This window comes from Sinocyclocheilus anshuiensis, unplaced genomic scaffold (assembly GCF_001515605.1).
Source record: "Sinocyclocheilus anshuiensis isolate Anshui unplaced genomic scaffold, SAMN03320099.WGS_v1.1 scaffold762, whole genome shotgun sequence".
NCBI lineage: Eukaryota > Metazoa > Chordata > Actinopteri > Cypriniformes > Cyprinidae > Sinocyclocheilus > Sinocyclocheilus anshuiensis.
In genome coordinates this window covers 387,624-410,107 of record NW_015542390.1, presented here as the reverse complement: position 1 = coordinate 410,107, position 22,484 = coordinate 387,624, and the positions used below count along the sequence as shown (strand labels likewise).

The following is a 22,484-nucleotide window of genomic DNA, read 5'->3' as shown; positions in this document are numbered from 1 at the left end:
TCTGTGACGGTAAATGTGACAAAAGAAATATGCCCGCAATTGATGAAACCTAGTTAGCTGCTAGTGCATTGTTAGTGTGCTGTTTAAATAGTCTAAATATGATTCTTCTGCTTAGCATTAAGAGGTGCATGACTCTTTTCTTGGGCTAGTGCTAATTCTAATTTACGAACGGTTCACTCATCAGCGGTGGGTCACAGCTTTGCAACATGATGCAGAGAATCCCTCCCTACTTCCTGAATGGGCCGCTGATTTCACACAGGCTGTAAGGCGTGAGGGAGCATTCAGGATCACTTTTCCCCAGCCATGCTCATTCACTTCTCTTTGTGTGCACTAACCCACCCCGTCTTAGCTGTTGTGGGGTTACAGAGCTCCCACTGTTAAGACTGCTGGGAAACATAGGTCTCTGTGCTGATGGCCCAGTGCTGCTGCAAGGAAAGCTGGCCGACTGCCCACCATACAGAACTACCAAAGCTAATATCAGCAGACAAAGCTAAATAAACATGGCAGAACACATTAATTAAGTTTCTTGACCGCACAAATCTGGAAGGATGCCATGCAGTGTCTGCAGGGCCCAATTGACCTATCGGTAAGCCCTGCCCCCCTTAGTTACTGTTACGAACTCGGACAAAGAAACGGAGTTGCTAACTGTCTTACAATGACAGCTGTCAGTGTGAAAACCATAGACTGTATAAAAACAGGTGAAAACCTTGTCCCTATATCTTTTTGATCAATTTTGGACACGGAAGGACCACCATTCAAGTGGGACTTAAATATGCCATTACCTTGCTAAAGCACAAGATGACATTAACGTTCTGCTTGAGCAGATGAAAATTGTAACTTAATGAGAGTATGACAACCAGAAAACGAACGTTTTTGTCTTCATTGGGATTGGGGGTGAATGCTTTGGGACATTTTGCTCCGTTTTGTTTGGGTTTAGGAAATAGAATAAAATCAATTCTTCAATTTTTCAAAAATCTTCTCAGGATACCTGGAATCACTGTTACAAGTACCCCAGGCACATCGTTTTTCCATTTTTGAAGAATAACCCCATAAAAACGATGCAAGTTTCGGATCTTCCAATGTTTCTCTATGGCGCTGAAACCTACAGATGTCCGAGTTCCGCTCCCTGTGCAACTGATACTCGACTGCCATTGGCTCATCTGCGTTTGAGGGGAGGGGCTTACCGATAGGTCAATTAGTGTTCACAATCTATGCCTTAATTTCACATTGTGTTGGGCAGTGATGATGTCTAGGTGCTTTGCATTATTTTGGTTTAATTTTTAGTTTTGTTTGGTGTTAGTTTTGTTTTGTGTTGTGTGTTTTTCTTCCTCCTTTTTTGGTGTTGTTTGTGTTGTGTTTTTTTTTTCTTTGATTTGTTTGGTTTTTTTTTTTTTTTTTTTTTTTTTTTTTTTTTTTTTTTTTTTTTTTTTTTTGGTTTTTTTTTTTTTTTTTTTTTTTTAGTGTTATTTTTGATTTGGTTTGTTTTTTGTTTGGCGTTTTTGTTTTGTTTGTGTTTCATTCACTTTGGGTTTATTTTTGTTTGTTTTGTTTTGTTTGGTGTTATTTTAGTTTTTTGTATGTTTAGTTTTTTCATTGCTTTGTTTGTGTTTTATTTTTGTTGTTGTGTTTTTTTTTTTTTGGTTTGTCTTGCTTTTTATTTTGTTTAATGCTATTATTGGGTTTTTATTTTGTTTGGTGTTGTTTTTGTATTTAGTTTTTTTGGTTGTTATTTTTAGGTTTGTTTTTTTCCCCTTGTTTTGTTTGGTGTTATAGCACATGGATATGAAATGCAAATAACTGCATTGTCTGTTGTCATTTTATTCAAATTTTGTACAAGTATTGTTACACATACATTCGTAAAATTTTCAGCCTCCTCTGCTCTCTCATGCACACATTTACTTGCTTTCACATTTGCTATCTAAATGAGGACAAAACGTAGACTTAACTTGTTTTTACACTAACATTTATATTTCTTTACTTCTGCAGTGTAAATTTGGCATAACTCTAACTCTAAAGCTACAGTAACTACAGACAAACCTGAAAACTTTTTGATAAAACAAGAAAAAAAAAAGAAAATATAATGTGCTTTAGTAACTTTTCAATTTAGGAATATCCCCAAAGTTCCCTAAAGGCACATTTGTCCCTAAACTATAAATAAGTAAAAACACGCACAGAATGAGTTTGGCTGATTTCAGAGGTGATTTACTGACCTTCACAGCTGTGCTCTTTTTCTCCATATTTTCCTTAAAGATGGGCACTAGTTCACCTCTCTCATTGTCTTTCCTGAACCCCCTTTAAAATGCTCCATATGCACACAGTCTACCCTCACACCAGTCCATTCTGTATTTATACCACAGACAGAAACATCTAATCTCTAATGCCTTAATTGCTTTAATTATGTATCATTATAGGCTCATTCAATTGGATCCTTATGTGATTTTAAGTATTCATTGCTTGGCTGATTATCTCAGTATCTGGTGTACATGCAGCACAGTCTATTGTGGGACTCCCGGTGCTCCATGCTGGCTCAGTGCTCAAGCAAACTGCAGTGTTTTGTTTATCAAAACATGACATCATCCATTACACAACCAATTTTCTCGGGACAAAAAAAAAAAACCCCGGCCCAAATCCACTGCTGAAAATGCTGAAGAAACCAACAGAGCTGATGACCAACTAATGCTGTAAACTATACAAGGAACCCTCTCATTTGGTACATTACTCTAATATTAGAGGTTAAAATTACCAAGAGAACCCAAGCGATTATATTCAGCTTCTATTTATTTTCACAAACTGAAATGCTTATATGAAACTCAATTGCACACAAGGTAGTTTTCATAAAAACTAGTCTTCATGAGAGATTTATTTAAATATTCATATATAATTAATAGTAAATAAGCTCCTCTCTAGTTTTTTCTTCTTCTCTGAACTTGGATAACTTTTCTGAGGTAAATGCAACATTAAGTGACATTGATCACAAGCTGTTTTACTGACGTCATCCTGAGATTGAAGCACTGAGTGATTACATGAAACGTGATACATTTCAGTAAGTTGTACTGTATCTTTCAACACCTTCTGATGTTCATTCATGTTTATTTCATGCTGTAACTTGTATTAAAGTGGAAGAGACTCACGCTCCGCACTGCTGCTTGAACTGAAGCTGCTATTGCGATCTGGCACGCCATGTTTAAGAGCGTCAAAATGGCATTTATTGTTTGAATTTTGTGATAAATGAACAGAATTTGAGTGATGAGGCATTGTTTCTAATCAGAAGTAATAAAGCACAAAGCTCTTTGTGATTATTGGATGGGAGGTGCGCTACGAATAATGTTTGGTGAAGGGAAAAACGTGAATCTGGCAACCCTAACTCGAACTATACGGGTGACTCATATGGTATTATAGAACCTGCATTAACTGTATTTTTTTTTTTTAAAGTGAGATTACACACAAGTTGCAGTCTGACATGTTTTTCCACCCCCCTTTTGATTGACATGATATACAGTAATCAGCCCTGATCATTGGCTGTTTTTAACCAATTGGCTGATAAAGTAGATGATTGCTTTTATTGGCCAATACTGATTATTGACAGATACATTGGTGTATGCTCTACCTTAAACTTTTCTTAAAGTGTCCCTATTATGCCATTTCCAATATTGCCTTTCATACAGTGTGTAATGTAGCTGTCTGTAAATGTAAACGATCTGCAAAGTTGTAAAGCCGAAAGTGCAGATAAATAAAGTTATTGTCTCCCAAAAGAAAGAATCGACTCTGAACAGTCTAAACGAGTCGTCAGTAATTCGAATCCTACTTCCGTGACGACTACACATCACAGAGTAACACATTTGCATAATGCCCGCCTATGTTCCTCGCTGGCCCCGCCCTCAAACACTGTAGCTAGTTCGTGTTGAGAAGACACTGTGTCCTACGCTGTGAAAGTTTTATAGTTTTATTTTCACTTCTGAAAGATGAGGCTGTAAAGAATCAGTGGATAAAATTGTTTTTTTTCCACTGTACCAGAGCAGTACAACCCCAATCTTTTTCATTGTTCCCGTCATTTTACTGACAACTGCTTCTGTAATCTTGAGGAGTTTCTGTAAGCAGGATTCACAAACGCTCACTCTTGTAATATGAGCTCAGTACACAGTTTATTTGGACCAGCTGCTCCACTGAACCACAGCCTGTAAGTATGATCAATAATAGATGTTTATATTTTCTATTGAGCGTTCAAGATACGGAACTATGGCAATGGGAATATCGTTTCCGACACGCGCTGCCCGCGGTAGACCAATCACAACAGACCGGGCCAAAACATTTATTAAAATATCTTTTGTGCTTCAAAAATAGGTAAGCGTCATGAATTATGACTATTATAATTATTTGGATGAACTATTCATTTAATTCAGCAATAATAAATTAATGCAACTGCCAATCAGTGTTGTTATTGTTAACTAAAATTTTAACTATTTAAATTGTTATTGTTAATTGAAATAAAATAAATATTAGCTGTTTAGGCAACATTTAAATTTTCAGTTTAATTTGAAGTATAAAAATAACAAACTAAAATTAACATAAATTAAAGCTAAATAGAAAAATTTAAAGTGCCCCTTTTATGCCATTTTGAATACTGCCGTTCATGCAGTGTGTAATGTAGCTGTATGTGAATGTAAGCGATCTACAAAGTTGTAAAGCTGAAAGTGCACGATAAATAAAGTTATTGTCTCCCAAAAGAAAGAATCGACTCTGAACAGTCTAAACGAGTCGTCAGTAATTCGAATCCTACTTCCGTGACGACTACACATCACAGAGTAACACATTTGCATAATGCCCGCCTATGTTCCTCGCTGGCCCCGCCCTCAAACACTGTAGCTAGTTCGTGTTGAGAAGACACTGTGTCCTACGCTGTGAAAGTTTTATAGTTTTATTTTCACTTCTGAAAGATGAGGCTGTAAAGAATCAGTGGATAAAATTGTTTTTTTTCCACTGTACCAGAGCAGTACAACCCCAATCTTTTTCATTGTTCCCGTCATTTTACTGACAACTGCTTCTGTAATCTTGAGGAGTTTCTGTAAGCAGGATTCACAAACGCTCACTCTTGTAATATGAGCTAAGTACACAGTTTATTTGGACCAGCTGCTCCACTGAACCACAGCCTGTAAGTATGATCAATAATAGATGTTTATATTTTCTATTGAGCGTTCAAGATACGGAACTATGGCAATGGGAATATCGTTTCCGACACGCGCTGCCCGCGGTAGACCAATCACAACAGACCGGGCCATCTGACCAATCAGAGCAGAGCAGGCTCACGGAAAGGAGGGGTTTAGAGAAACTGAATCTCAGAACTGCTTCGAACGAATCATTTAAGAATCGTTGGAAAATGAATTAAATGCATATTTTAAGAAAACAAAAGTGTTTTTTGACCTTGCATGCATGTAAACCTATTGTATGAGACTCCCAAAACAATATTAGGAACCTTAAAAATGGCATAATAGGGGCACTTTAACTTTGCCTAACTAGCTTCGCAAGAGTTCTGTGGTCAAACAGCTTCACCAGAAAGACCATTCTGGTTAGTGACTAAATGGCATGTAAATAGCAGTTTTGAGAGGATCTCGAAAAGTTCATTGAAATTAGAAAGAAAAAAACGGTGACAAAAATGCAAATATGAGGGTTACCTCAGAGTCCCATGTTACCTGTTCCTCTCTTGTTATTTCAGAGATTAACTTGTAATATTTTACAAGCCTGTGTCAGGGCAGATACTTCATCTTGGTGTTTGCAGTGGCTCAGATGTTTTGGATCTGTTGTCTTTCGCCTCTCATGTCTGAGCCAGGACAGCTAGCGTGATGCTGGCTTCTGCCCCGCGAGAGCCTTTGGCAAACACTTTGTATGCTGAGACTAAGACCCAAGGCTTACCTCAACAGCTTTCCTCCCCTCTTCATTCTTTTCTCATAAATGTCGTTTAATTGCCATTTTCCTCTCCTTCATCTTTCCTTGTGTCCTCTGTGAACTCTTCTGTTAAGCAAAGCCCAGTTTCTTGAGGTCAGTGACTGAGGTTTATTGTTTTTTTTGGGCCTTGTCGCAATACAATGAATTCAGTTTGAACAAATTCAACAGAAATAGTGAATGTCAGGGAGTTTGAGTGTTTCAGAGGATAGACTGTGTGATTTCAGTCAAGTGTTGGTTGAATAATAATAATGACAAACATCTGTGGTGCTGCCTTCTCTTGTAGAAGCGAATGGGACTTATAATACCGTGTTCCAGATGAAGTACTTGCACTTGTTGAAAATATATTCTTCCAGCTCCTCAGCATGCCCCTGTCTGAAGGCCACACCATTCTCCTAAATCTCTCTATTGAGTTCATGCATCAGAGTGCTGTTTACTGACTAAACCCATGAATGTAGAATCAGACTGGCGTCTAATTCTACAATAAGCAGCGGGCGAGTCTCGACACAGCAGCTGCACCTCAGGGAACGGAGAAGTGTCCTCCTCCTTCACGGTGAAGTCTGCATCATATCTATCCCTTCAGACCTGCATCTTTATTGTCTTCCGCCCTGTGAAACCCGAGGTTGTCTCGTGCCAGCATTGTCACTTAATCATGCTGGTGTACACATGCGCTCTCAGGCATGCCGTTACACGCATGCTTATCGGCTAATAATGAGTGACACTGGGCCTCTGGAAGCATATGCCTATCAACACTTTTTGAAGTTTAGATCACAGCGATTGAGAGTAGAGCTCTGTGTGTCATGTTGCCACAGTGGTGGCGATAGATTTGAAGGTAAACCGACTGTAAACAAATTGATGACTTTCATGGTTGCACAACCACACAATGTTCTGTTAGCTCTAGATTAGGGTGGAAACAATAATAGTAATTATATTTGTAAAATAATAATTAATAACATCAATTGTTGTTGATGTGTAAGGCCTGCCCTAGTCTGTATGAAGTAAAATGTGACATTGCACAGTTTTTTGACACATAGGAACCACTTTATTGATGCAAACTACTTGTCTTGTTGATTTCAGTCATTTTAAATATTTCTTGATACTTGATTACAACCAGTTCATTTTGTTACCAAATGGTGCATGTTTAGGTCAATTGACAGTTTTTACAGTTAACAGGTAATTATGAGTAATTTTTTTAAAATCAGCATGTCGTACTAGATCAACAACTAAGAACTCCCAGGAAGTGTGCGGATCTCAACATCTTTGAATACAGGTTTTGCATTTTATTCATGCCTTTTTCTATGGAAGCCTGTTTATGCCACTGAATAAAAAATAAAAAAGGTCATTGTGAATTTTTATCTCACAATTCTCACTTTATTTCTTGTAACTGCGAATTTATATCATGCAAGTTTGAGAAAAAAAGTCCAATTGCAAGATATAAACTCAGAATTGCGAGAAAAAAGTAAGAATTGTGAGCGATATACTCAGAAATGCAAGAAGAAAAGTCTGAATTGTGAGATTAAAAAGTTGCAAGTTTTTAATTTTTTTAATTCTGTGGCGGAAACAAACTCTTATACCCCCCCACACACACACACACAGAAAAACAAACAGCAACTCAAACAATAAATCTCATTTCTTTGGAAGAATTTACAGAGAATACCAATATGCATAGATTGTGCACTTTTGATGTGCATCTTCTCTTTCCACTATTTTTACCATCTATAAATAGTGGTTAATGTCTGTGAATAATAACAGATCAGGTGCACAAATACAGTGCTTGTCATTCTCAGATAACAAGTGTCTTCTTGTACTCAATCAGTTTACAGACGTCTTGTGTTGTAAAGATTGTTGAAGAGATCATGTCTGTATGAAGTATTGCTGCTGGAGGAAATGATGTAATGTGACTAATCAGGAAAACAAAGTACATGCTGGTGCACTTTAACTTTTACTCTACATATAAAGATGGCTACAAAAGTACTTGAGATCAAGAGATTTTTTTGTTAGAAATTATGAATTGCTGAATTGAAAAAATATTTTTTTTATTTAAACATATATATTTCTTAAATATTTGTCTTTAAATTTCTAGGTTAACGTGGGAAAAAAATCAAGGAGACTTTTGGAGATATTAATTACATTTTCCCACCTCATCAAACATGCAGTTTTGAAAGAAAAGGTATATTTACACTTTTCCCGGGATAAAGCGTCTTTCTTCCATGGCTCTTGCCTCGGGTGTGCCGCTCACAATAGGTCTTTGATACAGTAGGTGCTTTACAGCCATCGAAAGTGTCATGACATGTCGCCCAACCGCCCTGATTTTGCAAAGATAAAGCTTGTGGTTAGTTCTGGGATGATTTGTAAAGATCCGCTGCTTTGTTGAGCCAAAATGCTTTCATTGAGTGTTCATCTCTATTGTGTCATTCACTTCCTTGGCGAAAAAGTTGCGGGTTCGACAATGCAGCGGCAGTCTGCGGGTAACTTCAGAACTTATGATTGCTTAGAGCTCATCCGCACCTGAAAGGAAAAATAAAATCATTGGGATGACACTTATGAAAAGAACAATATTTGAACAAGCCCTGCAGCTGGTTGTGGACATTGTTTCTCTTTCTTTTTTTGATTCACCCTTTCCTCCCCTCGGACGGAGATGGATGAGATCTGAGCTGCTCCTAGTTGGTTTAGTTGAAGCCTGGATTTGTTCAGTGTTGTGATTCAGACCTGGTTGTATTACTTCATCGAGTTATAAATGATGTGCTCTGATCTCACACTATCCTGGAATGTTATCTCCATCCATCATGAAGTCTCTGGTGTGGCGACCTCCTCTTGGGACACGTGAGCGGCTGATAATAGATGCGTTTACGGTGGACAAAAAAATGTTTGTTCAGTGTGTGTGTTAGTGAAGAGGAATGTTACTTATAAAAGTGTTGTATTCATAATGTTACTGTTCATGTTACGTTTGCATTCTCAGAATGGAGCGCTAAGCGTGGCTCGTCATCATATCTCATATCTGATAGAGTGAGTTTCATGCACAAGCTCACAGAAACGTCTAGAGATTTCAGACCCATTTTTTTTTGTTCCTCTTATTTTCATATTGGTGGTGTTATTTTTGGCGACAGTGGTTAAACAACAGTGTTCACATAAAGAAAAAAGTACATGAATTGAAAGTAAATAAAAGTAATGCATTGGTGATGCCATGCCCTACCAGTTGAGCTACAGTACATGAACTAAAAACAATGTTACTTGTAACCCCCTTATTGTAACAAATAAAAATGTTACTTAAATACATTGACGTCCCTTTGATGTCACACCATCCTGAAATGTCTTGTATTCATCCATCATCACGTCTCTGGCATGGCAACCTTCTCTTTTGACATGAGCGATTGATGATAAATGCATGCTAACTGTAACACATTAACTCAAAAAACATTGTTATATTGATTCATTTGGCAGAAACTGTTATCCAAATGGACCTAATGTATATGTTTTATCAGCTTGTGTGTTTCCTGGTATTTGAACCCATGTCATTGGCATTGTTGGTGCCACGTTTAACTAAAAAAATAATAGTTTTACTTGTAACCTCCTCATTGTAACTCATTACTTTACATGCATTGGCGTCCCTTTCTACTTAGATCTCACACCATTCTGGAAAGTTTTCTCCATCCATCATCATGTCTCTGGTGCGCCGTCCTCCTCTTAGGACACACAAGCCGCTAATAGTAGATGCATGGTAACTGTAACATTACTTAAAAAAGCATTCATGTGACATTTATTTGGCAGAAACTTCTATCCAAAATGACTTAAAGATGTGCATTTTATCAGCATGTGTGTTTCTTGGGATTTTTTAACCCATGTCATTAGTTGTCACATTTTAACAGTTAAGCTATGTAAAACTAAAAAAAAAAACAGTACTGTTGTTACTTGTAACCTCCTCATTGTAACAGATTACTTAAATACATTGGCGCCCCTTTCTACTTTGATCCCACACCGTCCTGAAATTTTTTTTCCAGCCATCATCAAATCTCTGGCATGGCAACCTCTTCTTTTGACGCGAGTGGCTGTTAAGAGATTCAGGCTAACTGTAACAGATTACCTCAACAAACATGATTACATTTATCCATTTGGCAGAAACTGTTATCCAAATTGACTTAACGGTGTATGTTTTATCAGCAAGTGTGTTTCCTGGTATTTGAACCCATGTCACCGGTGTAGGTGGTGCCACGCTCTACCAGTTAAGCTACTTGAACTAAAAAAACAATGGTGTTACTGTAACCTTCTCATTGTAATACATTACTTACATGCATTGGTGTCCCTTTTTACTTTGATCCCACACCATCCTGGAATGTTTTCTCCATCCATCATCACTTTTCTGGTGAGCTGACCTCATCTTGGGATACACTAGTGATTGTTAATAGATGCAACTGTAACATTACTTAAAAACATTCATGTAACATTTATTTATTTGGCAGAAGCTGTTATCTAAGTTGACTTCAAGGTGTGCATTTTATCAGCATGTGTGTGTCCAGGGATTTGAACCCATGTTTTTGGTGTTCTGCCAGTTGGGCTACGTGAATTAAAAAACAGCAGCAACAACAACAACATTACTTGTAACCCCCTTATTGTAACGCATTACTTAAATGCATTGGCGTTCATGTCTACTCTGATCTCACACCAGAGATCAGAGATGTTTTCTCCATTTATCATCACATCTCAGATACACCAGCCTCCTCTTTTGACACCTGAGCGGCTGACAAAAGATGCATGCTAACTGTAACACATTACCTCAAAAAACTTTGTTACATTTATTCATCTGACAGTCTTCTAAAGTAACTTAAAGGTGTACGTTTTTATTATCATTTGTGCGTTTCCCAGGAATTGAACCCATGTCATTGCACTGGTGGTGCCACGCTCTACCAGATGAGTTACAAAACGTGTTACTTGTCGTACCTTTATCGTAACACATTAAAACAACTTAAATGTATTACACACAACACTGTTGTAACAGGTTATTGTGTAGTTTTGAATGTGTACTGAGTGACAGTCTATTTGCATGTCATGTTTTAAGTTTGCAAGTTTGAGTGTGATCATGACCAGTGTTGGGGAGTAACTAGTTACATGTAACGGCGTAAGTAATCAGTTACATTACTTTAATAAAGTAATTGAAAAAGTTACACTACTATTACATTTTAAATAGGGTAACTTGTAATCTGTAACCTATTACATTTCCAAAGTAACCTTCCCAACACTGATCATGACACACTTGTCACACTTGAGATGTCTCTCTCTCTCTCTCTCTTTTGGGGGCAAAATACCTCTCCTGCTTTATTAATCTTTCCTTTGCCCTTCATGCTTTAATTTTCCATCCTTCATCTTCAACATCCCTCCCACACAAAGGAGAGGGACAATGTCTTCTTTTCTCTTCGCGCACAGCTCTGTTAAATCCCTGGTCTATTCCTGCAAACCCTCCTTTGTAAATAATTATGCCCAGACATCCCTCCACACTGGAGAACAAGCCTTTCCCTCTCATTTCATCTCTTTTTCCATCCATCTTTGGTGATTATTGGGTCCATTGATCTTAAAGCCGCGTGTTATTCGCTGGGTTTTTAACGACCCTGGTGAATGTGGGAGGATGAAACGGCGCATGTCGTCTTAGCAGTGAATTTGTTCAAATATTTTCTGAATCTTGTACTGGGTTTGTGGCCAGAAAATTTCTTCCAGATTAAATCTTGGATGAACTTGTTGACATTTGTTTCAGATATGTTCCATGAATCGGCTGATTGTGACTTATTATTCTGCTGATTTTTTACTTTTTTTTTTTTTATTGTGGATGAAGTATTAGGATGGATAATTTTTATCATTTATCCTCATCATTCTTTAGGAGAAATACCAAGAGGGGAAAAAAGAAGGGGAAAAATAACATAAGGCATGCACAGGTTTTTGGTACCTTGTTGGTTATTCATCGATATTGGAGTTTTTTTTTTTATCAACATTGTCTGCTATTGGATATTTAATTGTGCATGTTTGTTTCCACTATTTTGTTATTAATTTGACATTAAAAATACCTATTGTTTGCTTATCTTACTTTCTGATCTTATTGTGCACAATTAATCTATGCATGCATCTATACAAAAACTTCTTTGGAATCGATTGCCAAATCATATCTTGCTCCGCATCTAAAATGTCTTTTCTTTTTGCCTGATGTCACCAGGAACCCCCTCCAAACATTTGATGTACACTATAAAGACTATTCACAATCCAGTCAGTTCTCTATGGATTAAATTGTGTAGTGCCAATTTTTTTTTTCTGACTAAATATCCAGTTTTACTCGGAAATACATCCGATTATGTTTTAAGAAAGAGACAGGCAGATAGAGAGATGAGAAGGCACATAAAGCTGGAAATCACCGATTACTTTGGTCAAATGGCTTACATAGACTGGCAGAGATTTGCATTCCATCGGTGTGCGACCCCAATTTTCCCCATTTTCATCTTCGTCATCAGCGCTTTGAAGCTCTTCCAGGGTCTGTGGATGCCAAGCTGTCTGTGGGTTGTTCAGCTGTGCCCAGTTATGAGATTACAGCGGTACAGATGAGCTGAGTTCAGTCAGGACACATAGTCAAGTACAGAGAAATAATACAAATACTGGCTGGTGATGTTGTTTGGATACTCAGACTGTAACGGTATGATATTGACGGCTGCTGTTCTGAGCATCTTCTTTTTCATTCCTTACTGTCTGTGTTTTCTTTGTCTCTCTAGTTCAGTTTAAAAGCCTAGTGAGTTACCTAACTAGACAGCAGACATCATAGACAGGCCAAAGCGAATGATGTGATACTCTAATAAGCATAAAAATATATAGTTCAAATATTAGGTAAAATAATTAGTATTTTAGTAAACAGAGATGTTTTTGTATTGATACAGTTAAATAAGCCTTATTTCATTCAGAACTATCCTGAATATTCCTCAATCGTCTCTGGTTGTTATATGTACGTTCTTGACAGGAATCCTGACAGTTTCTTTACTTTAGCCTGAAGTTTGGATATTATGGATATTTTGAGATAGTGAGAGGACATCTACATTTGAATGTCTGTTTGTCAAAATGTGACTCAATATGTCTACTTCTCCTCTCTTAGGACCCAAGCTACTGGATACAGGTGAATCGGTTAGAGCATGGAGACGGAGGCATTTTGGACCTGGATGACGTGCTGTGTGATGTAGCCGATGACAAAGACCGGGTATGTCACGAGTGTGCATTAATATTAAAGACGGAGTGGAGACGCTGATCTCATACAGTATGTGCTCAACCTGAACTTTCATTTCTGGTATGAGGAATGAACCGAAAACAATGCCAAAACCATTAAGATGTTTTGACTTTTATTTCTGAGATGATGATGGCATCAAAATTCCCCCCAAAAACAAAATCAACAATTATTCCACATTTGTTTCCAAATACATTTAGCCGAGGGAGGGCGAGAGAGGAAGAGTATTATACGCCTCGCTGCTGGGCTTCTGTTGTTTTGACTTGTTTGGTTATCACATCTGGATGTGTATTGATTTCATTTCACAAAGCCTGGGAATGGCCAGGAATGTTGACTGCTATTGTATTTATATTACTAGGGATGCATTGAAATTTCAACAACCGAAACTATGAGTTTTGGAGGGCCGAAATCATTGACTGAAAGGATTTAGCAATTTTAATCGATCTTCATTTTGATGAACCAAGATCTTTTAGTCTATGCTATGCTATGTAGTGCCCGAAGTGCAACGGCTCTACATACAAATTCAGTCAATTTTATAATGAAATTCAAACAATAAATGCAGTTTATTGCAGCATGAATGCATTTCAAATGCAGCAAGATGTCATAAAACAGCCTGTAAACAATACGTCACGTAACTTTATACATTTACCCCAGGAAAGCCATTCAATGTTCACTAACTCGGTAGTTAACTAGAGCAAATAACTCTAGATAGGAGCATTTTGCTAAATATATATATATATATATATATATATAATTATATTTGTAATTAACCTTTTGTCTTCATTATTTAATGTATGTTTGAATGTCTCGAAAAAACAAACTTTTATTATAGACACCATTTAAATATTTTAATAACACATTGTAGTAGAAACATAATTATATCATTAAAAAGTGATATAAAAACTGCCTTATGTGTATTTTAGAGGCTTATGTACAACTTAGGTTTTTTGAGTGTTGATTATTAAATAAATATGATTAATTACTTGATTAAATAAACATTTTTCAGCTAAATGGAAACTTTCATTTAGTTTTTTGTGTTTTGGTGCATCACTATTCATTACCTCTTCCTATAATTTCACTTTATCTGATGCCATATTGACAGTGTGAGCCTGTGTTTGTAACTAAAGTATCTCTCAGTTTCGGACCACCTCATGCTAAATAAATGCCTTTTTCCTCAAGGAATCATCCAGGAAAAGCATCATGCTGGAAGTTTACCTCTCGCGGAGTCATTGCTCTGTCTCTCACTGTGAATAATGGCTAATCTCAGTTCCACTTAAGAGATTCGTCCCTCTGGTGTGTTTATAGCCGTAGTTTGTTCATTAGCGTTGCTGCTAATGTCAAACCCTGATAAATTGCGTTTAGCCAGCAAGCTAATTAGCCTGTCCGTTCCTGCTGGGCTCTGGTGACATCTCTCTGGCTAGAGCTGCTTTTGTTCCTGGTGATTTATAATCGTCCTCTCGGCATGACTGCAATTGCTAATCCATATTAGCTCAAAACGGCACAGTATGGCTACTGTGTCTGCTCAGTCCAATCCATATTATGAAGCTAGTTAGCATTAGCATCATACGTAGGTGTTTGACTTTGAGAGCACAGATCATTGTCATTGATACATGAAGGAAAAAAGGACTTTAACATGTATCAGATGTATTTTACTGAATGCTTACCATGTTCATATCACATTGACATGGTACATAGGAGAGTGGTCTGGATAAGTCGTTAAAGACAAAATAAAAATAAATATTTTTTGTAATATGCTATGATTTAAAAGTTTGGGTTCATTCAAATTAAAAATGTAATTCAGCGATGATGCATAAAATTGATCAAAAGTTGATCAAACATTACAAAAATATTTCTATTTCAAGTAAATGTTTCTTTTGAACTTTCTATTCATCAGTAAAAAAAGAGAATCTAAATCCAAAATTGTACAAAATATGAAGTACCACAACTGTTTTAATAATAATGAGAGATGTTTGTTGAGCAGCAAATCAGCATATTAGAATGATTTCTGAAGATCATGTGACACTGAAGACTGGAGTAATGATGCTGACAATACAGCTGCGCATCACAGAAATACATTATATTTTAAAACATATTCACATAGAAAACAGCTGTTTTAAATTGTGATAATATTTCACAATATTACTATATTTACTGTATTTTTGATCGAATAAATGCAGCCTTTGTGAGCATCAGAGGCATTTTCAAAACCATTTAAATGAAGTCATTAAAAAATATAGAACAGAATATATAGAATGTAGAATGTAAAATAAATCAAATAAAACAACACACTCACGTGTGTTTGTGTGTGTGTGTGTGTGTGTGTGTGTGTGAGTAATGAAACAGACAATTAAAAACATACATATATATTTTTAACACATATATATGTATTTATAAAATTGCATATTTATGTTTTTTTTTTTTGTATTTTAACACTATTTTTCACATGGTTCTTTTCACATGTTCTACGAAAATACTATGGATTTTGACTCCAAAATGATGTGGCTCTTATGTTTCCAGACGGCTTTGTTGGGTAAATGCTGCAGTTGTAGAGTCAGGAAAGCGCACAGGTTTGTGTGTGTCTAGAGAGCTGCTGCTCATCTTGGGAGTGCTGAGCTTTTTATTCGCGGGTGCCATGGAGACATCAGGAGTCAGTCAGACGTCTGCATCTGTGGCCCTGCTGCGTGCGATTCCTCCGAGAGCCACGTAACACTTCTTCACATCTTCGACATCCCTCTCCACTCTTTCATCCACCCGGCTTTGCTGGCATTTCTCGTTGCTGCAGACGACACATTTCAGTGCCACATGCATTCCTGTTTTCATTGTTGTTAATCTTGCATCATCTACTATGTTGTTGTTTCCCTCTTTTTACTTCATTGTCTCTCTCTTTCTCACTGATTTCCTCTCCTGTACCCTTCTAGATTTTTCCATTCACTGCTTTTGCCGTGCACTTGCCGTCATGCATTTCTCATGACAGGATTAGATTTGAGTATTGTTTCTGCTATATGCTGTGCATACGGTGTGCTTGGATTAAGTAGCTTTGCGTGTTGTGTGTTTGTGTCAGATGTTTAGGGCTCAGGTTATGTATCTGGCCTTTTGTGGGTGAGTGAACAATAAGGCTTTTATCTGTTTTGTGTGTTAAAGGTGCTTTTTAATTTTGTTTAGTTTTGCAGCCAATATTATTCCATTTCTGGTAATGGGATGCTAAAACAAATACAGAGTAGTGCACTTAGTCTTTGATTTCAGTGTTTTACAGTTGCTTTAGGAACTTAGATGCTCAATTAAATTAATCTTTAACCCTGTAAAGCCTGATATATGACATAAAAATATATTTTTTTAATGGATCAGTTTATTGAACCTTTAGACAAAATCTAAGACAAAAAAAATCATATTTCATATTGTGTAAATATTGTGTGTAGTGAAAATACAGAGGAAAAACAGAGTAAAAATATGCAAATTTGATGCAAATGCTGTTATTTATATGACCAAAAAGTAAGATGATATTCTTACAGCTTGTAATGTAAATCAATGAGATAGCAGACTACATGCATAAACCGATATAAATATAATTTGTCACTCTATATCTCCCAAAAGATGATATTTAAATGCTTTATGATCGAAGCTCTATAGTTTACAATGACGATTGAGAGATGAACAAATACACGTTTCTTAAAAGCCTGATGATCATATCTGATACTCACATTTCAACGTGACTTTTCTAAAACATGATATATGGATAATCAAATAAACCTAAGTTGCTTCGGTCCAGTACATAGTCATCTTGAAATATTACCGAAAATCACAGATTTCACAGCAAAAAGACAAGTGAAGCACGAGCTGAAGGTGGATGTTCTTACAATTACACTAAAAGGCCTTTTACTTGCTAAAAAGTATTAATCAGATGACAGAAGGAATGGAGTAGATTGTGTGCAACAGGTTTAACAGCAGTTTTGTTCGTGTTGATCATTTAGGACTTAGACATTTGTGTATATACAGTGTATAAACAGCTAATCTCAAAATGAATATTCATTTTTATATATATTGTACGTTACAATATTTGCTTACTAAATTCATCAATTTTAGTATTTCTAATTGATTTACTGTTAAAAAAAAAAAAAGATGTGAATTTTCATGTCGTCTATTTATCGGTTATTGGCTATAACATACACTATAACCTAGTGTAAAGTAAGTTTGACTTCAGAGTTCAATCCCCAAAGCTGCAGAGCTTTTCTCAGGACGTCCCAGTCTGTCATCCTCATGTGGAGATAGATTGATGAAATCCTCATGGAAGCTGCTTAAGCCCTGAGAGGCTGTTTGGAGCCTGTGAAATATGTGTGCGCTGCTGCAGCTCGTGTGTTTATGGACTCGACGGGCTGCCGCTCGCTCATTCATCCTGCAGGGCCTTCTGTTAGTGGCTGCTCCTGGACGGGTGAGTGTTTTACCAGGTGTCATCATGTCACCGTGAGCCCCCTCCGGTCCAGACTGTCTGCCTGCTCATGCTCTGGCCTTGGATGCCGGATGTGACTTTCCACGATGAATATAGTGTAGTTATTATGTAGGGCTGCTGAAAAGACCAGCAGTAAGATCCAGTCTAGTTTATGCTGGTTGGTGCTGGTGAGGTTGCATCATGAAACATTCACTTCACTGTCAAACAAATAAACAAAACCAAAAACTGTATATAGATTTCAAATAAAAGCTGTTATTTTCAACAGTCTATTCATTAAAGAATCCTAAAAAAATAGCCTTATATAAATATATATATATAAGGCTGTTTTTAACATTGATAAATAATATCAGAATTATCATAAATGTTTCTTAAGCAGCAAATCAGCATATTAGAATGATTTCTGAAGATCATGTGACACTGAAGACTGGAGTAATGATGCTGAAAATACAGCTGCAGATCACAGGAATAAATTACATTTTAAATTATTTGAAACTAGAAAACAAGTATATTAAATTGTAATAATATTTAACAATATTTTAGTTTTTAATGTATTTTTGATCAAATAAATACAGCCTCGGTCATGATGGTGATGAAGCTCAGCCTCGTTAATGAAACTCTTAAGGAATCAGAATTGTTAAAAGGAACTTGAAAAGTCATAAATCATGATGTAAGAACATAAAAAATAAATAAGTAAATAAAAATAAATCAATAAAATAATCCATAAATAATTTTTAAAAATCCTTTATGAATTCCTCCAGGACTTATTTGATTCATATTGATGAACTCATTTGGATTTGACTGAAATTCCTTCATTATTTTTACTAGGAAGTAGTTTGGTGTGTGTGTGTGTGTGAGTCCCTACATTATGTCCCCACAAGTATAATTTTGAATTATTTTTATTTTTTAGATTTCCCATTTTAATTTTATTTACAGATTAAGTAATTCTGATGTGTGTCATTTGTATTATTTTCAAATGCCTATTTAGTTTGTATTATCTTTACTTCAGTTTTAGTTTAGTTATTTTAGTACATAAACTAAATGAGAAGTGTTGCCTTTAGTTTTAGTATTATTTATTATTTTAGTATTATTTAGTATTACTATTATTACCCTGGGTCACACTAAATACATTCCCTACGTTATGGGGACCAAACGTTCCCACAAGTATAGTAATACCAGTAAATTTTGACCTTGTGAGGACATTTTTTTGGTCCCCATGAGGAAACAAGCTTTTAAATCACACAAAGTTTTTTGAAAATCTAAAAATGCAGAAAGTTTTGTGTGAGGGGTAGGGTTAGGGTAAGAGGATAGAAAATAGAGTTCGTACAGTAGAAAAAATATTACGCCTATGGAATGTCCCCATAATGATAGGAATACCACATTTTTTGACTAGGACGTAGTTGTGTGTGTGTGTGTGTGTGTGTGTGTGTGTGTGTTTGCTCATGTGTAGCAGTGCATGCTGTTGGCTGATTACTGATATCTAGTTTTTCTAGTTCTCTAGCTAGTAGCTAGTTTGACTGGTTATGCCTCCATTTTAAAGGACCCTCTGTTCTCGTATGTGTGTTCATTTCCTGCTGCTGTCTCTCAACACAGTCACACAAGCCGGATCAAATATGTGTCAGGACGTGCTGAAAATGTATACTTGAAACCTTTGAAATGTTCAAATGAATACTGCATTGTGTTTTTGTTCTTTGAAGATCTGTCCAAAACACATCTGCACACAATCACAAACTCAAACACACACTGAATGCCCAATGTGGTTTTATTGTTTCATGCCTTATGATGCATTTTCATTATTAAAATTACAGTCTGTCTTTAAAGGGGTCATATGATGTTGCTAAAAAGAACATTATTTTGTGTATTTGGTGTAATGAAATGTGTTTATGCAGTTTAAGGTTCAAAAAACATTATTTTCCACATACTGTACATTATTGTTTCTCCTCTATGCCCCACCTTTCTGAAACGCGTAACTCTTAACTTTTATAAAGAATATCTCTTTGGATTTGAGACTTTAGTCTTTGCAACTTTACAGATCTTCTTTTTGCACCAAGAGCTTGTAACACTCCAAAGGTAAGGAAAAATTGAAATCGCATCATATGACCCCTTTAAGGCTCGAAAGACCCTACGTAATTGTGTTGATGCAAAAACTTCTGACATTGGTGTGATTTGTTGTTGTTCTGTCATAATTAAAGGAATAGAAAAAAAAAAATTCTGAGAATGTCCTCATCCTCAGTCTATCTAAGATGTAGATGAGCTTGTTTCTTCATCAGATTTGGAGGAATGTAGCATTACATCCCTCGCTCATCAATGGATCCTCTGCAGTGAATGGGTGCCGTCAGAATGAGAGTCCAAACAGCTGATAAAAACATCACAATAATCCACAAGTAATCCACAGCACTCCAGTCCATCAGTTAACATCTGGAGAAGTGAAAAACTGTTTGTAAAAAACAAATCCACCATCAAGTTTTTTACTTCAAACTGTTGCTTCTGGATAAAATATGAGTCCATAATCCATAATAACGCTTCCTCCAGTGAATCTCCTGTTGTCTCTCGCATCAAAATCCACCCACATATTTGTTTAGAGCTGTTTTGGCTTGTAAACGGTGCTTGATCTGTGCATATTTCTCTCCTGATTCAGACCAGACCACTTTCTCACTTGAGGAAGTGTTATTATGGATTATGGGTTTTTATCAGCTGTTTGGACTCTCATTCTGACGGCACCCATTCACTGCAGAGCATCCATTGCTGAGACACTGATGCACTGCTACATTTCTCCAAACCTGACGAAGAAACAAACTCATCTACATCTTGGATGGCTTGAGGGTGTTCAGCAAATTTTCATTTTGGGTGAACTATTCCTTTAAGTATATTAAATATGCACTACAAGACTGCACACTTGTAGTCAAGCATTAAAATGTGTGCTTGCATGCTTACTGTATGTAAAGTATGCTGTACTGAAAAATCCATGCTAAGTGTGTATTAGCTGTCTGTCACGTGACATGTGATCATGTTTTTGTTCATCATGACTTTAACTTTAAACAGAAACCCCTCCTGTCCTCTCTAATGTTCTCCAGCAGGCTGGTTTCTCACTGCTGTAATTGTGTTAAATCAATCAGGCGGCTCTCTGAGCTCAGATGAATGCGAGGTTTAGCAGGGCAGCGCTCTGTGATTTATCAGGAAACCCTCAGCTTGACTTAATGTCATTTAATGGGTCAGAACTGCACTGCACTAATGTAACCTGTGTGGCTGATGGGAACTGTAGTCTTTTGACCGTCCTAAGATAGAGATTTTGGTTATTTTTAAGAGTGTAACGACTATTTGCGATCCCATATTTTCAATTATTATTATTATTAGTTTTATTGAATAAAGAATCTAATTGAAATTAGATGAATTAATTTTGTAATAAATTAGGTAATTTTACAGTTTAATTTATATGCTTATACTTTTTTATATATTCTCTATGTTCTGTTCTATATTTTTAAATATATTTACATTTAAAAATAAAACAAAGCCTCTTCTGCTCACCAAGGCTGCATTTATTTAATCAAAAATACAGTAAAAAATTGTAAAATTATAAAATATTATTACAGTTTAAAATAGCTGTTATCTATGTGAATATCTGTTAAACTGTAATTTATTTCTGTGATGCGCAGCTGTATTTTCAGCATCATTACTCCAGTCTTCAGTGTCACATGATCTTCAGAAATCATTCTAATATGCTGATTTGCTGCTCAAGAAACATTTCTGATTATTATCAATGTTGAAAACAGCTGTGCTGCTTAATATTTTTGTGGAAACGGTGATACTTCTACTTTTTCAGGATTCTTTGATGAATTGAAAGTTCAAAAGAACAGCATTTATTTGAAATGGAAATATGTTTTACATTATAAATGTCTTTACTGTCACTTTTAATCAATTTAATGCATCCTTGCTAAATAAAAGTATTAATTTCTAAAAGGAACATTTTGAAGAACCTTAGAGCACCATAGAATACTAGGTACTTATAGTAGTCTTGCAGTCGGTTACCGTCGCTGCACAATAGTTATAGCGCTTTTTGTGAGTGAAAGCTTCAACTCTAAGTGATTTTAAAAATAGCACAAAATGCTTTTTAACATGAAGTATGACCCATAACCCATTCAAGATGAATTAAGATGTCTGGCTTTTAATGAACTTCCAGTATCTGTCAGTTATTTTCTGAGAGAGATGATTATCAGTGATGATGATTATAATGAGGATAATAATTCAGCTCTTCATAACACTGCTGTGTGTGTGTGTGTGTGTGTGTGTGTGTGTGTAAAGTGTGGCTGTGTGCCAGTCTGGTGTCATAAATTCGCTATGATTTATCACACCCACGTTGAGAAACAGTGCTTCAAACATGGGCGTCTGGCCTCGCTTTACTGGGATCTGTCAGCCAGACCAGACACACATGCTCTTTCTGCACTTTCTTGAAGGGAAGCATCTCTATTATTACTGCTTATATTTACAGTTAGTTTTAGTTTTTTACACCACAGAATAAAAAACAAAAAAGAAGGTAACTGCGACTTTATCTCACAATTCTGACTGATTTTATAAATGTGCAATTCTGAGAAGTCAGAATTTAGACTTTTTTTCCCCCCCAGTATTCTGAGTTTCACAAATCCAGTTTTGTGCCATGCAATAAAAAAGATCATTGTGACTTGTTGTCTCACAGTTCATCTGCAAGTTAATATTTAGCAATTCTGATTTTTTTCTTGTAATTGTGAGTTTATATCTCACATCTGAAGCGGATAAAAAAAAGTCAAACCGTTTTTGCCCCCCTCAGAATTGTGAGGAAAAACAGTCAGATAAAGCTTCAACTCTAAGTGATTTTAAAAATAGCACAAA

The 22,484-nt window shown here is 36.3% G+C and overlaps 1 protein-coding gene across 1 annotated transcript in view; it reads left to right on the top strand.

Moving 5' to 3' along the window:
• LOC107692754 (partitioning defective 3 homolog) overlaps positions 1–22,484 on the top strand; it is a 444,353-nt gene that overhangs the window by 39,680 nt on the left and 382,189 nt on the right. Inside the window, exon 2 of the mRNA XM_016491924.1 lies at positions 13,055–13,156. Coding sequence (XP_016347410.1) covers positions 13,055–13,156 — 102 coding nt within the window. The remainder of the gene's footprint in view (positions 1–13,054; positions 13,157–22,484) is intronic.